The sequence below is a fragment of the Rhipicephalus microplus genome, chromosome 1, assembly GCF_043290135.1.
Source record: "Rhipicephalus microplus isolate Deutch F79 chromosome 1, USDA_Rmic, whole genome shotgun sequence".
NCBI lineage: Eukaryota > Metazoa > Arthropoda > Arachnida > Ixodida > Ixodidae > Rhipicephalus > Rhipicephalus microplus.
In genome coordinates, this window is record NC_134700.1 from 154,422,785 (window position 1) to 154,439,420 (window position 16,636).

The 16,636-nt window shown below is 47.8% G+C and overlaps 1 protein-coding gene across 9 annotated transcripts in view; it reads right to left on the reverse strand.

The window, feature by feature from the left end:
• The window catches only part of fray (oxidative stress responsive kinase frayed), a 293,102-nt gene that overhangs the window by 53,809 nt on the left and 222,657 nt on the right, over positions 1-16,636 (reverse strand). Inside the window, exon 1 of one of the 9 annotated variants that reach the window (XM_037429834.2) lies at positions 9,364-9,682. The exons of the other annotated variants lie outside the window; for them this stretch is intronic. Coding sequence (XP_037285731.2) covers positions 9,364-9,413 — 50 coding nt within the window. The 5' untranslated portion in view covers positions 9,414-9,682. Of the gene's footprint in view, positions 1-9,363; positions 9,683-16,636 lie in introns of those variants that run through there. 9 annotated transcript variants of the gene reach the window in all.

Below are 16,636 nucleotides of genomic sequence, written 5' to 3' on the forward strand. Positions count from 1 at the left end.
CAAAAGAGAGTATACTGGCCTCCAAAAGAAAGTTACCAGGCCTCTTAAAAGGGAGTCATATACGTGGCAAGCCAGAACGGTGGGAAAAAAAATTCTATAGACTGTTTTTCATACAATGGGCGGCTCACTCAATGCACTGCAGCGCAGGCATCGGTCCAGTTTTGACGACGCGACGATGCCACGTGATGATTTCGTCAGATGACGTCATCATCATCGCAGTGCCTCCGCAGATCTCGCAAGGGTATCATCGGATCTCACAAAATCTCGTGAATTCTCTTGACTCGTGAAACATATACATAATGCATTCGCCTTAATTATGGGTGTTTCCTCAGGGTTGACACCCTAGCCGTGCCGGAGGGGGCCCATAGTGGCCATCGCGATTTCACCTGCGTATAATGGCACCGATCAAGGGGATTAATCACTGGCCGAACGCACTGGTGAAAAGAACTTGCACTGACGTCACTGTGGTCACCATCTTCAGGTACCAGCCGGTTAAGACGCTGCGTAAACGCTTGCTTGAACGCGTGGAGCAAGAAACGATGACATCGGATTAGTGGCGGTGTCACCTCTGATTCGTTGCGTTCCCCCTTGGCGCAGCTGACGTACAAAAGAGAGCGGGCAGAGCACGAAAGAACGCGAGTGGTGAACGACTCTTTGTCTTACCCTGCACTGACAATCTTTAATGAGATAGAAAGTCATGATGGCCGCCATATTTAGGTACCCAGCACAAATTGTCTGTGACATCCTGTACGAGTTATGTGTCGTGTTTCGTGATCGGATCTTTGTCGTTGTACTATTAACTGTAGATAAAGAGAAGTAACTGACGTAACGAAGAGCAAGGCAAGTTCAACCGTTGAAATGCGGTTACTAATCGCTACAGTTCGGCTTAGCTAAAAAGGCGTATGTTACGTTCCGTGGCTAGCACGATGGGGAAGTATAATTGTCACGTACATTCGAGCTAGCTTGATGTGCGTGCAATATGAGAAGAAGGAAAGAAAGGCGAAAAAGCTCGATATATAGCACTTCGCATCTTCCCAATAAGCCGCATTGAAAAGAACACCTTCCAATAAAAAAAGCAATAAAAATAATCCTCAATCTTAAAATGACCTTTTAAATACAATCATATTCCTCCAAATTCGCTTCGAAAGCAATCTTCCACGTTTGCAGTACCTTATTTTAAAAACCCGATTGACGAGCTTATTTCGCGTGAAGCTTTCTTATACGCAATCTCGCACACATGCCACAGCCTCAATACGTCTTCTATATTTGTACACCAAGAAGAGCCTACAGCTGTATGCTGTACAGCCGTTGACAAACACCCAAAACGCGTGTACACGTACAAGACACGGGGGGTCAGCAGATGGCCTGAATTGTCAATCGCACAAGACAAGTGTCTGGATGGGCTCGCGTCATAACAGGTGTTTTAAATCACCCGCATACTGCTCCTACACGGAGCACTGAACGCTGAGTTGACAACTATTTTGAACGGACATCGCCGTTTATTCTTGTCGCTTAACTTGCTAGTCCAGGGTGTGGCTGGCTGCTGCCGTAAGCTAATTTGCACGCGTGGCATTGGAAGTTTACTAAGTCTGTACATCGATTGCATGCGCAGTGCACAATAGAGCCCTCGACAACACTCATTGAATAACATCTCGACATCAGCTGTCCGCCTTGCCACGTCATCTCTCGATGCTCTCACCTGAGCATGGATTACTGAGGATGGCTGCAGAGCCACACTCTCGAACGACTTCTCCATTCTTCTTAACCTCAAGCTCTCTCTCTCTCTCTCTTTCTGTGCGTGTGTGAAACCTTCGCCTGAAGCAGACGAGAGGTCACGAATTCGCCCCTTAAAGTGTTGCGTGAAACCAACAGTATTGCAGAAGCGTTAGATACTTTGTAATGCGATGAGGCTTATCGACGAGGTTTATTTATTCATGCGATGCATATGCGTATGTATGAAAGCATAAGTATTCATGTAATAGTAATTATTGGGGCTTAACGTCACAAAACAATGATATGATTATGAGAGACGTCGTAGTGGAGGGCTCTGGAAATTTCGACCACATAGGTTATAAATCAAAGTGAGCACATGGGCCTCAAGTATTTTCCCCTGTATCGAAAACGCGGCCGGGATTCGAACCCGTGACCTGCGGCCCAGCAGCCGAGTGCCCTAGCCACTACACCAGGGCGGGTCATGTATGTATGTATGTATGTATGTATGTATGTATGTATGTATGTATGTATGTATGTATGTATGTATGTATGTATGTATGTATGTATGTATGTATGTATGTATGTATGTATGTATGTATGTATGTATGTATGTATGTATGTATGCATGCATGCATGCATGCATGCATGCATGTATGTATGTATGTATGTATGTATGTATGTATGTATGTATGTATGTATGTATGTATGTATGTATGTATGCATGCATGCATGCATGCATGTATGTATGTATGTATGTATGTATGTATGTATGTATGTATGTATGTATGTATGTATGTATGTATGTATGTATGTATGTATGTATGTATGTATGTATGTATGTATGTATGTACCGCACGTACTGCGAAATAAACCTGAAGGAGGCGCCACGCATTAGGACATCAGTCCTGCCACTCAGGGCGCGGGCGAGGGTGCCTGCCGGGGAGAGCGGCGGCGCACGCGTGGGTTTATTTGGCGTCGCACGAACAGTGCAATATTGTCGCTGCCGTAGGGCCGAAAACAGCAGCAGCAGCAGAAGCCCCACGCAGTCACAAAGGGTCGCGAACCATTCCGCAGCGTGCGTGCAGTCGTCGCTCAGGGCCGATGCCAGCACGCGATACTACAGTTTTGTTCTTGATTTTCCTTTTGTTTTTTGTTTTTCTCTCTCATTGGGTCGGTTGAATGTTAACCAAGGACGTGTACGCTTACGGGGCTCGAGTATGCACGGTTGGATGTAGACGAGAAAAACGACGAGAAACTAGAATGCACCTGCGAGAACGTGATTGCGAAACGGATATGAAAAGGGTAGCACAATTCACGTTGAGCAATCCCGTCGCGTATGCGAGGGAGTTCACCGTTACGGTTTACAATAAGCTCATGCATTGCGAACTAGCGGGCTTCGAATGAAAAGGTTTGCTAACGCAACCTCCGTGTTATGCGTGCTGTATCCTGCAGCAGTGCGAACGCGGGCGAATGATGTGCCGATGTACTATTGAATGCTGGCTGCTGTTATATCGAGCTTACATATTACGCGCCTTCGTAATTTGAGAATGCTTTACTGCAAGCTAATAAGTGTTTTATTTAGGGACCGAATCTCGTGTGTGTGTGTGTGTGTGTGTGTGTTGCACTATATTATGCATGATGTACACACAAAATCATGATGCCTTAAAATGGCAAGTCTGTGTCAAAATAAAAACGAAGAATACCTTAGCAGCGCACGTCTGATTTGTATTTTTCGACGATACTATTTTACGAAAATTCATCGACACATCAGTGGCAGTGACTGAGGACATGGCAGCCCATGTGTGTGACGAAAACAGCTATACTACAGTGCGAAACACCACCTTTCTTTTCTTTTTCTTTCTTTATTCAATTTCGTATAGTGTGTATGGTTAGAGCGACATGTCAAACGCTGAAGGCAATAAATAGATCCCTACAAAACTATTAGCGTGATCACCTACATTGCATACAATTAAACTGCATTGTAAAACAATTATTCAAGAAAACCTTCTGACTCATTGTTTATAATTAAGTGCACGTGCTGTCACAACGTGTGAAGTAAGTTTCCATGCATTAACTATGAATCATGATCATATGCCAGTGAGTTTATTTAAAGAAAAGTTAGCTTAACACGAATAGAATGCGCTTCTTGTAAAGATAAACGTCGTGCGTGCTGGAAACAGCCCAAGCAAATCGATCAGGTTAAGCACAGCAGTTTTTAGAGGTAATTTTGTAACTCAGAGGCGAAAAAATTCAACGATGCGAAATGGTCTTGGACAAGGAGCATGGGCAACACTCTGCGTCATTGTTAACAATAGGCTGAGCAAGTCATTGAGCGTTCGTATCAAAAAGTTATCGCAGGGCGGGAACTACATCAGACGTTCTTTGTTGGTTATTGTACTTGGCACTGTACTTCGAAAGTACTGAATCCATTGTAGTCGTATCCGGTTAAGCACAAGTACAACGTCGTAACGAAAGCTTGTAGTGCCATCATCACCATCATCATTTCTCAATCACCGCGCCGCGCCTCTCGCGCAGCTGATGCTAACTCGAGCTGCGCGAGGATTAGAACAAGCTAGCGCACTTGGCGTATCGGAAGTGGACAGCCACCGCGGCTCCGCTTCAGGCGTGGAATAAAGTAACGAGAGAAGACACGACCACGTTGGCCGCCGTCCCGTCTTCCTCTCTCGCTACATTGGTGACCCGGAGAACACGCCCTTCGCCGAACGGCCCGCTGCCATGTTCCCGCAACTCTGCCCGCCAGTGCCGCCGTTCCAATCTACCTATGGTATGGTTCATGCAGCTCGACGCCGTTCTTGCGTTGAATGGCGTCACGGACCAGCCGCTGATGCACGGCATTCTTCATGACGCCCTTCCGGTAGAGTTGCGTCATCTCTCTGCCACTTCAACCTCCAGCCAGCAGCCTTACGATGACCTCTTCTCTGCGGTGCTTGCCAGCTATGGCCTCACCTACCACCCGCTGCCGTTTACCCGCGACTCTCAGGTTTTCCCTGCGTCGCAGCGTGCTGGACCCTCCGGCCCGAAGCTCCCATCTGACCGCAACCTAACTTCCCCGACAACGTCTCCCTCCACCTTGGGTCCGGCCACTAGCGCAGTGAGTCTCGCACCCGGTCACATATCCGACGAGGTTCTTGAAGTCGTTCCTGCTGCCGACAACCTGTCCACCACGAAGTGCGTTTTTTCGAAGTCCTCGGCTGATGGTCCTTCTAACATGCTTGCTACCTCCATGTTTTCCACGAAAGCGACGGCACGCGACACCGTGGCCCCACCAGACTCCATGACGACCACCTTGCCACCCACATCGGAGTCTGGCACAGGTGACCTTTCGCCACCGAGCTACGCGGCCATGTTCCAGTCAGCACAAACCTGGCAGCCTCAATTCGACCCGCTACTGCCCCCGTTCCGGACCTCTCGCCTAGAGTCGTGGTTCGAGGAGTTTGCGGCGGCCTTTTATCACAACGGCATCTGGATCCAAGAGCTCATGTACGAGGTATTGGAATACCATCTTCCACATGACCTCAAACACCACCTCACATACTTCTCCTGGAGCCCTCGCCCGTACGATCACTTGCGAGATGCCATGCTCAAGTTTTACGGCCTTAAACATGCTCCTCCTCTCAAAAATGACACAAATGCACCTGACTCATCACCTTCCAGGACGCCTCTCCCCCCACACCCAGTCCAGACCATTCCCCTGCCGGCAACTGGCCACATAGATTCGACACCGGCCGCTGCCCCGTGCATCGTCGCATTCGCTGCAGAGACTTGGTCGGCTGAACTGTCTGTCCCGGGCGATTCGACGACCTCAGCTGGGCCAGCTGACCTTCCTGCAGACTCCCCGTCTGTCCCGGCACCTGTGGAGGCCCGCGACACCACTCACACTATGGACCCAGAGCCCGCTGTGACACTGCACGCCATCAGTTTCCCCTGCACACCGGTGCCTGCTGCTCAAAACCGCGTGGACTGCCAGCACCTACTAACATCATCCTCGATGTGTCCTACAGAAGTTCAAGCCCCTGAGCATGCACGGCTGAACGTGCATGATGCTGTGACCATGTCAGGAAATCCCGAGGGCCGCACGCCTGGCTCACCACAAAAGGAGCACACCGTGCATGCCCCAACAGATGCGCAGTTAAACCATCCGCCTACCACTACGTACGCGTGCTTGAGCATTTCAACGCCGTCGACGGCCCATGACAACTGTGACGCCACATACCCGCCGCTCGATCTCGCATCACCAAACGTTGGTTCTAGCTCGAACAACGCGACGACTCATCGGCGTACGCCTGCGCGTTACACATCGTCAAAGGTCGGAAAAAGCAATCTATCAGTGCCCTCTGAGACGGCTCGTTATCACTGTAAACCATGTCGCACTTCATCGGTCCAAAGCGCACCGTTTCCAACTTATCTGCACCCTACTCGGCCGACCAGGCGGCCGCCGCAGCCGGTAATGTGCCACCGGAAGCGACGGTACCAGCACGGTAAACACACTACCAGGGTTGACCGCACTCCCCATCGACGTTCCCACCAGCTACAACAAAGAAGTAACACTAGACCTTCTGGACTGGCCGTACTACACTCATGCTGCAGTCCATCTTTTAAGCATCAGTGTCCGAGTGCGCGCGACAATCGACCGCACCGAAACGACCCGTGTGTGTTCTCGGCCCTTGACCATTTTTCGCCTTGTCGTTGGTACTCGCTATCAACAAAAGTGCCCCTTCATCACGACCCTCGCCCGCTCCTTCCAACAGCGTGCCTGCGTAGCCACCCTCGTCCGCTGCGCCATTCCCAATGTCGCCCGCCAGAGACCCGCTGCTTACCGATGGCCCATCAACGTTGACAACCTGGACTTTCCAAATGAACACTTTATGGATTGTCGTTCATGTATATAGCTTTTGTCACTATCTTTTTTTTTTCATATGCCTTCAAATCGCGCAAAGCGCTAGGGGGGGGGGGGGGGAGCCCTGTAGTGCCAATATCACCATCATCATTTCTCAATCACCGCGCCGCGCCTCTCGCGCAGCTGATGCTAGCTCGAGCTGCGCGAGGATTAAACAAGCTAGCGCACTTGGCGTATCGGACGTGGACAGCCACCGCGGCTCCGCTTCAGGCGTGGAATAAAGTGGCGAGATCAGCACGGCCCCGTCGGCCGCCTTCGACGCCGTCTCACGTCTCTCTTCTCTTGCCGCTACAAGCTGTTCAACACGTACATTTCGACAGTCCCAGTAATGACTAACACTAGGTCATCCTATAACAGTGTCCAATAACCCGGAACTTTGCAAAAGTTAATTTGTCACATTTTTGTATTTTTCTTTTTTCATTATTCTTTGCGCTTACAGCAAAAAAATTGTGAAATGCTAGAGGAGCATGATGACGTGGAATTCTTTATGGTCCCATTTTCTTCGTTTAGATATAGCCGTACGAAGCAGACCCAAATCGAAGCCAAGGAAAGCGTGGAGGGGTGTTGCAGTTTTATTACAAATAGCTCACTGGGTAGAGCATCGCCCGTGTTGTGAAGGTGGGGGGTTCGGTCTCAACAGGCGGCAAGTTGTATATATATATATATATATATATATATATATATATATATATATATATATATATATATATATATATATATATAAGGCTAAGAAATATTTTGCTAGTGTAGCTGGGTAGCCGAGTGAATAAAGCACTCGCGTTCGGATCATAGGTGGATGGGTGAAGTGCGGTGAAGCAGCACATCGCCGGGTCAAGCGAGATTATGCAATTGGAAGTCAGCAAAAACACGAAAGGGAAACACCAGCGCCTGGCCGTATGAAGTGAACAGATAATAAAGTCGTGATCATTCTCAGCCTACCCTACTTGCCACGCGCGATCTTACAATCCGTGATGATAAACAACCGATTTCGCGGGGATAACAATGGCCCATGGCGATAAAGACCGACTGTCCACATTCCATGGCTTATCCCGGACACATTACTACTATCTGGGGTTTAACGTCCCAAAACCACCATACCATTATGAGAGGCGCCGTAGTGGAGGGCTCCGGAAATTTCGACCACCTGGGGTTCTTTAGCGTGCACCCCAATCTGAGCACACGAGCCTACAGCTTTTTCGCCTCCCCCGGCAATGCAGGCGCCGCAGCCGGGATTTGATCCCGCGACCTGCGGGTCAGCAGCCGAGTGCTTTAGTCACTATAGACCACCGTGGCGGGGTTATCCTAACATATTACAAGAAACAAAGAGATGAACACAGAAGAAGCTAGATAGCCAGAAGAGGCACAACCTCACAAGAAGCTGTAGATAAACCACGAGATGTAAAGCAGATACATCTACAAGCAAAGGCATTTTAAGATCCAGTTCTCCTGATTTGCAGCTACCTCAGACACTTCCCGGACGCCAGCTGTGTAGCCTCTGCAAACACGAATACGCCGACATAAAACACATTCTCAGAGAACACACAACGAATATATTTGAAGGCACAAATCGGGAATTTCCGGAGAAGAGTTGGCGCAACGCGTTTGTCTAGCTTAGAACTCAATACTGAATCTGGGACACCCAGCAGCTCCGGTGAACATTTCAAACACTAGGCTCCAGCACGAGAACCGGTGGCATATGCATGACCGACAATCGGCACGTTCTCAATAAAGTTTTACCATCTTCAACACCACCCCCGCCAACTTACTTGTAGTTCTCATGTCTACAAGATAACTCTTCCTGTGTATTTCTCGGTTATATTATTGGTGGACATTATATGGCCGTTTCTAACAAAAGACAGGGCCCGCATCTAATTTTCGTTTTTGTTCACCCAAGTACTTGAATTATGTGAGTGGTCGGTTGCACGCCCACTAAGCATGCCTTTGATAAGACTAGAGTTTACAGCTTGGCGTTGCCAAACTACTGCTTTACTCTCACCGACTTCATGAGCGACCCACTGTTATGAAGGGCTGTGTACCTAAGCAATGCTGGACCTGGTGCATGCTTGCAGCCTAGAATCACGTTGCACGATCGATAAATCGCGAATCAGATATCACAAAAAAGGGTTACGAATAACAAGAAATTTATGAAGACAGCATAACGAAAGCGGGCCATGATATGATGTATGAATTCCGGGGTAACCTATATCGAGGAATGAAATTTGATTAATAATAATTAGCTGCGTTGTCCTAAAGTAAAATACCACTAAATACTCGAGCAAAGTTCAATGAATTCGGTTGATAGTTTGCGCACGTATTGTCTATTTCGCTTCGTGTCCCCTCCCTAACATCGCATTTCGCAGAAACTGTAGCGCAGTTTTTCAACCACTAAATACTCCCGTTCGTCTAACTGAAGATCAGCATCACGGACAACCTATGCAAAGAGTCAGCGCGGTCTGTTTATAGCAACGCACCTTGCTTCGCACAATAATGGCATGCCAAGTCGAGGTCACTGTTATGAAACAAACAGGCATGAATATCAAGACGCACTATGATTGTTGCAGCACGCGATCCGCTGTACCAGTACAGCCTGTGACCTGGCAGACATGCACATAACCGACACCACACAGCCTCACCTTGCTTAAACCGACCGAAGAGTACGCGTATATGTAGGCTACGAGGCACTACACGACTTCTAGCTACTCTACAGGTTTTCTACGTCGTGCAGTACTGACTCTTCCGGGATGTCCTCCGGGATTCTGGTCTTGAGGAAGGACTTCTTCATTCTGGCACGCTATCCACTCTCGGCGGAAGCGCACACCTCTTCACGCGGGGGCGAAAGGAAACCGCACGTTCACACAACGAGCCTATACTGCTACACCTGGAAGGTGTAAGGATGTGATGAAAACGACGGCCCGCGGGAGCGTCACATCAGGACGAGGCTCGCTCAAGAGACGTAGGGTACCACTGGGAGGCTTGTCCCTGACGCACACGACTGCGAGTCCGCAGTCGCCACTGAAGATAGGTGCGCTCTTGAGAGACGAAGGGTCGTTGTCAGAGGTGTGCGGGAGGACGCGCGAGAGGGTGTACGTTCGAAGAGGCTTTACGGACACCGGTGCATACGTCGTCGTGTACATGCAGAGGGGGGCCGCCAGCAACGAACGCGACGGTGGGCGCCTCGGAGCGTCGTTTTTGGCAGGGACCGCCGAAGCTCAAGACAGCCTGCAGCTAGGAACGACCGTGTCATGGCAGCCTCATTGTCTTCCCGTCTCCACGGCGCTGCTCCTTTGACGTAGAGGAATAATTCATCGGCTTTCTCGTTAACGGATTCTCAGGTACCGTGTCTCTCGAGGAGACCGGCCCCCCCTTTTTTGTCTTGGATTCGACAGGACTGCTGTTTCCATCTTTCTTTTCTTTACGTTTTCCTCCCTCGCTGGCTTGTACCTGGCGCGCGTCTCCACGTCTTTCCTTCCCTTTCCCAGAAATTTGGCCACTGTTGTTGTTATTGTTGTTGTTCGTGCTTTTATTCTTCTTTGTGTGCCAGGACGCTGACATGTTCTTCTACGCCGCTCGTTCTTTTGTTTGGGGTCGGCCATGCAGTTTGTCTCAGTTGCGTGTTAGAAGCGTAGTTCCAAAGCGGCCATCTATAAACCTTCACTCATTCGGCCTCTTCAAGTCTCGTTCCTTCCGTTTTGTGAATCACTAGCTTTGGCCCATGGCACGCCATTAACATTCAATTTGTTACCGTTATAAGATTCTCATGCTAGGTTAAACGTTATCTTTCGTACTAATTGCGTGCCTGGTGCGTGAACAAGAGTGACAAATGAGCAGGTGGGAAAGAGACACGCAGTAAAATAGTGCATTGAGAGTGATGTTGTGGTCAATAATTGTTTCTTGGAATATTTTATGAATTGAGGTGTATATGAGCATTATTTTGACTTCGTTCCAGAAAGTTTTTTCAGCATGGGGTTTGCGACGTGTCAGGGGCCGAGCGTGAGGCCTGGAAAAAATTTTCAGGCTTTGGCTTGAACTGATCCTGTCGTCAAACCTGTGTGCGCATTTTGTGTGATAAAATATTTAATGTTGTATACTGTAATACTCATTGGAGAATGATATTGTGCTTCCGTGTGGTCACTCGATCTTCAGGAAACAAGTGTCACGACTTCTTTTGAAATTTTTGAATGCTACAGACCTCTCATGTGATTGGTGATAAGTGACAATTATGTTTGGAGTATGGTGCAGTGAGATACAGTACCGGCACAATATTGCACATGGAATAGCACAGAGGCCGCCTTGTTATGCAGGCTTACGTCGCGCTATGAACGATTTTTATTTTAAGAGCCTGCCCGTGCTTAGTTAAAAAACAAACAAAGGACATTAGCTACAATTAGCAGAAGAAAGCGGGCGGGCCAATTGCTTGCAAATTATGCAAGGCTAGATCCGCCGGCTACCTACAGCATCCTAACCTAACCTAACCTAGAATGACCGAAATTCTACGTTGAGTTTCATGCTAGCAGACTCAGCTGACGCAGTACGCGAGGCGGCACGAGGAAGATCTCTGGGACATGTCTTAATGTCACAGTGAACAAGAGGCTGAAATGATAATGACCACGAATGACCATGTTAAAAAAAATTATGGCACGTTGATAACTACCAGGCATATCAGCGTGCGAAATGAGACATTCCAGAGAATTCCAGAGGCTTGGCACTAATTATAAACCATGCGGACACTTGGTTCGCTTTTTTTCTTCATTATAGCACAGGGTAACCGCTCACTCATTTGACTCTGAAGAAAGTATGCAGAACGACTAAAAAAGGCTTCTTTGGCCTTTTTTTTCTTTAAGTGTGATGATTTGTGAAAACGGGCCGCCAGTACAGCACTCTGGGTTCATGCGATGAAAGAAGCGCAACTGCTATAGAACTTGAAGGATAGATTGTTTCTCATTTAATGACCCCGCTGCTAAGTTAGAAAAAGAAAGAAAGAAGGAAATAAAGAAAAAAGGAAATAAAGAAAGAAAAGAAGAAATAAAGAAAGAAAGAAACAAAAAAAAAGAAATAAGGAAAAAAAAAGAAAATGGGGCTACAGGCCGTGCTACCCCGCATGCTGGCGGGCATGTAACTTGTAGTCGGTGACTCCAGATTGCGCTGCTCGTTTTGGCCTCTCAACGCGGTTCTGTGATGTCTTTGCTGATGACTCAGGTGTTGAGAGGCGGATAAAAAGTGCCTACGCGACCACTGGCCTCCGTTAAGCAGATGGCGCAAATGGAACGGATTTACGGAAAATGTCAATGTTGTCTGGCCCTGAAAGTATTACGTGTATAGTCGCATTATCAGACATACACGACAGCTGCCGATTAACGTTTATTTTCCTTTTCGTCAGCGTCTCAGAAGTATACGCAGAAAGTGTACGGCGCTGGTAGAGGTGCACAGTGGGGAAAGAGGTGGACGCTGGTGGTAGAAGTTCGCAGTGGGGAACCGAGTTCACAACGTTAGAAGAGGTGGACAGTGGGTAACAGTGCTGTAAAGTGGGGTACAGTACAGTGGGTAGCGAAAATGCTTGACAGTGGGGGACCAGGAAGACATTGGTAGAAGAGGTGGATAGTGTGCCTGAGGTAACCAGTGGGGGAGAAGTCGATCATTATGGTAGCACTGGACAGTGGCAGTAGAGGTGGAGATCGATGAAAGAGGTGAACAGTTGAGAAAGAGGTGGACATTGTTGGAAAGGCTGGCAGTGGGGTTAGAACCGGGGGGACGATGTTGGAGCAGGTCGACAGTGGGAAGACATGGACATCGGTAGAGATAAGGTTGGCAGTGGGGGAAGACACGAACCTTGGTGAAAGAGATGGACGGTAGCGGTAAAGGCGGCTAGTGGTGGAGACGTGGACCATGATGGTAGAGCTGGAGAGTAGTGATAGAGATGGGTAGAGATATAAGAGGGGACAGTGGTTGTAGGCGAGGAGGGGCGGGACTGTAGTGAACGAGGTTGACATTGGGGGAAGAGAAGGATACTGGTTGATGAGATTGGCAGTGGAAAACAGATAGATAAATGTGCAACAGGTCGACAGTAGGGGACAGTTGGTAAGAGGTGGGCATCCGTGGAGGAGGATGGCGGAAAAGTATACCCGGAGAGATAAGTAGTGGATATCGGTGAAAGAGGTGGACAGTAGTGGTAGACGTGGACAGTGGCGAAGAGGTGGGCATCGGTGGAGTAGGTTAACAAGTGGAAAGACGTGAACATCAGCTGGTGGGGGAATGGCCAGTAGTTGCAGATGTGGGTGGTGAGTGTTTTCCTTTTCGTCACTTTGTCATACGCAGGGTCACTTGATTAAAAGAGAAAGTCTCAGAAGCATCCAGGTTACAATGTTCTCAGAGCCTTTCAAGGGGAAGATACTGGTCGTATAGAGATAGCTACAGATGCTGTCAAACTTGGCATGAACCCTCGGAATAAGACTTTTTTGTTTGTTGGGATTTAACGCCCCAAAACCACGCTACGATATTTTAGTTCCCTCTGCATATATGTGATGCCGCAATATTTCAAATATAGCAAAAGCTTACACTCCAGATCAATTATTGAATTGTTGCCCGCCACGGTAGATCAGTGATTAAGGTGCTCGGCTTATGAAGCAAAGGTCGTGGGTTCGTTCCCCGCAGCGGCTGCCGCATTTCGGTGGAGGTGAAATGGTAGATGTGCGTGTACTGTACGATGTCAGTGCATGTTAAAGAACGCACCAGTCGGTAAAAGTTTCTGGAGCCCTGCACTACGACGTCTCTCACAATAATATCGTGGTATTATTATTATTATTATTATTATTATTATTATTATTATTATTATTATTATTATTATTATTATTATTATTATTATTATTATTAAGAGAATTGTTGATGCAACAAAGTAGGTGATAAGCACCAACAGTGCAAACGCACAATCGAAACAAGCAGAGGAGACAAGTAATCGATCAATCTAAAGAAAGACAGAAATGAAGATATCAAGTTAGCCTATCGGGAAAATTGTCATCACGAGGTGGAACTTTTTTCTCGTATTGCGATACTGATTGCTATGCTTGATGTATACGGCGTACTGCATTAACTAGTGTATCTTGTAGAAATGATAGTAGTAATATGTGGATATATGGAAGGCGTTTAGTGGACCCAGAAATGATCACGGCACAGCGTCGTTGTTGGGAGCGGACAGTCTAGTGAAAGAAGTGACCGAGAAGGAGAGGCCACCTTATCAAGTTTTGACACTGAGTATCTAGTTGCGTTTAGCTTCGTTTAGCTTCACAGAAGCTTCCCTTAGCTTCACATGTGTTTAAGCATTCTGCCACCCGGTTCTTGGCCCATCTCCCTTTGAGGGTGAGCGCCATCGCGAAGAGTTCCTACTCATCACCAATCATCGAATGAATTCCCACAACACCGAGCGCCAGGCTGTCGTGCTCCTGTTCTTCATAGGAAAAAAAATGGCATGTGACCGTCGCCAAGGGTGGTCGTATACCTCCCACATTGGAGGCAATGCACGCATTACTCGACAGCCGCCGCGTTTCGGCGAACTCAATGGCGTTGTCGTCAACCCGAAAGAAAGTGGAATATAAAGGTCTTCCACTTGAAAGAGCGCGTACACACCCCCTTAATCAGTATATCTATTCTCGGTGCCTCCTCGCATCCCTCATTCCGAGGGCATATACATTCACGATTGACGGTGCCGTGCACGCACGGCACCGTCAACCAAGCACGACGTACAGCCTTGGGACGCGCGATACGCCGGAGCCAAGGCCCGATCTTTGTAACGCGGAAGTCAACAGCGCCGGAACGGTCGCGTTGTGTATCGAGCATGTACGTATATCAAAGCGAGAGAGAGAGAGAGAGGGGGGCGATGGAAGAATGCCGCAGTCAACAGAGCGAGTCCGCGGGACGGCATCTTGCGAGTGACGCATCGAACATTGTCCGCCGCCGAGGGGTGATTAACGTTTCGTCATCATGACTCATTTCAAGACGTCCCCTATCTGAGACTCTCGGGAGCTCCATTGAGCTGGATCAAGTGGCCTCAATGGGCGCATGGCGAGGGTGCCGTGACACACGCTCCCTAATTAACAGTATTCCTTCTTGCACCATCGCCTTTGCCTTATTGTCGTTGTTTTCACCCCTATACACGTCGTAATAACCTCGAAGTTGCTTATTCGGTTGAGCCGCTTGGTGAGCGAAAGTGACACGTGGTAGTGGACGAACGTTATGCCCGTTATGTAACATCCCGCTGGACTACGTAATAATGTTTATTACTTACCCACATATTAAATCTAAGTGACGCCATAATTGCTGGTATATATATGTATCGATATTTCTAGAAGTTATATTTCATCCCGACCCTTGTCCAATCCCATCGAACTGGCAGTTACTATCACTATCTGGGGCATCATACTAATCATTATTCTAAGCAATATATGTTACCTATGTCACTGGTGTAACCGTAGGATATGGTGGGTGGTTCAAAGCCCCCGTAACTTATTTTTTTCATTCGTGTACATACACGCAGACATACAAACGCACGCACGAACATACATTAGTTATAGTAAAACACACCCCCATCCCCCGCCCCCGAAAGCTATTACTGGCAACACTAGTGGTGCACGTGTTGGTACGCAGGTCAGAACTCCTTAATTAGCAAAGGCGCTGTATTCACGGCTGACGCGTTCGGACAGTATAGACGGTTATGTCGACAATACGCGCAGCGTGACACTGCATCGGGTAGAGGACACTTATCGGTGGTGCGAGAGCAAGCGTACTCTAAACATGCCTATTACACAAATGACGTCACACTGGCCGATAGCGAGACGTGAATGCGAATCTGCGCCTGATAAGTACAGAGAGAGTGTGGAGGCTGACGGAGAAAAAGTGGGTCGAGAAGTGATGCATATAGAGTGAATCAGATGCAGGTTCGGCTTAATGATGTCAGGCACGTATATAGTGAGATTGTTATAAAAAAACCGATTGCGGGAAGCGTGACAGCAGTTGTGACATACTTAGCGAGAAACTCGTAAAAATTTATCTTGGTAATAAGGATAAGCGGCTGAGGAATAATATGACCCTATTTGAATAACTGACTGCATCACATTGTGGCATTTAACGGATATAACTCGTAGCCATTTTGCCCGTAGGTACATGTCAAATACTTGTGTACACTCCGTCTGTGGTGATCAGAGAGATAATCTGTACGCTTGCGATAGTACAGGTGCTCCAGCTCTTAATCAAAATGTTCTCTCTCTCTCTTCGTTTCTTCTTATTGCTTTGCTAATTTGACATCAATTTAATGATGCCGGGATAGCTGGCTCTAATGCAGCCTACCTTCCTTTGCTTTCACAAAAAAAAAGACAAAACAAAAGGAAAACGAATCAGTTACTTCGTTTGACGGGGTTGAAACGCAGTGTATAGGCTCCACTTCCGCGATTGTCAGCTTTCTAGGTAATCACTAGACACCTAATATCAGAGGTCACGTTAAAAGGCGCCAAAGCCACCGCCCATGTTTAAGTATAGCGTGGCCTTCGTGATTGTTGGTCGCTCGAAAGCGAGGGACTCCTGCACGGTGTCGCTCCCATCGGAATTCACTGTCTGCGTCTTCCCTAGCACATTAAGCACTGATGCAATGTTCTGACGCTTAGTGTAGCACCATGCGATGCTAAACTTTAGTGCATGAGAACACGAAAAAGAGCAACGAAAAGGAAAGGCTTGAGTATACAGTAAACTCAGATGAAAAAGAGAGATAAAAAGAAAATGGCTTTCACCTTGCAATAACCGATTTTGAATACCTCAGACTCGTTAACATGCACGCATCCAAAGAACGGTACAAGATGCCATTCTGCTCTCCGGTCCCATGGTCACAACGTACACGGGCGGCTGCAATTTATTGCATGAATCAAGCCCGAAACGTCGTGCTCAGCTACATAAATGCGCCATTGAGCAAACTGGAGTCCGCGTGTAAATTATTTATGCGTCGGTCGGGAAAATGCGATAGCAAAC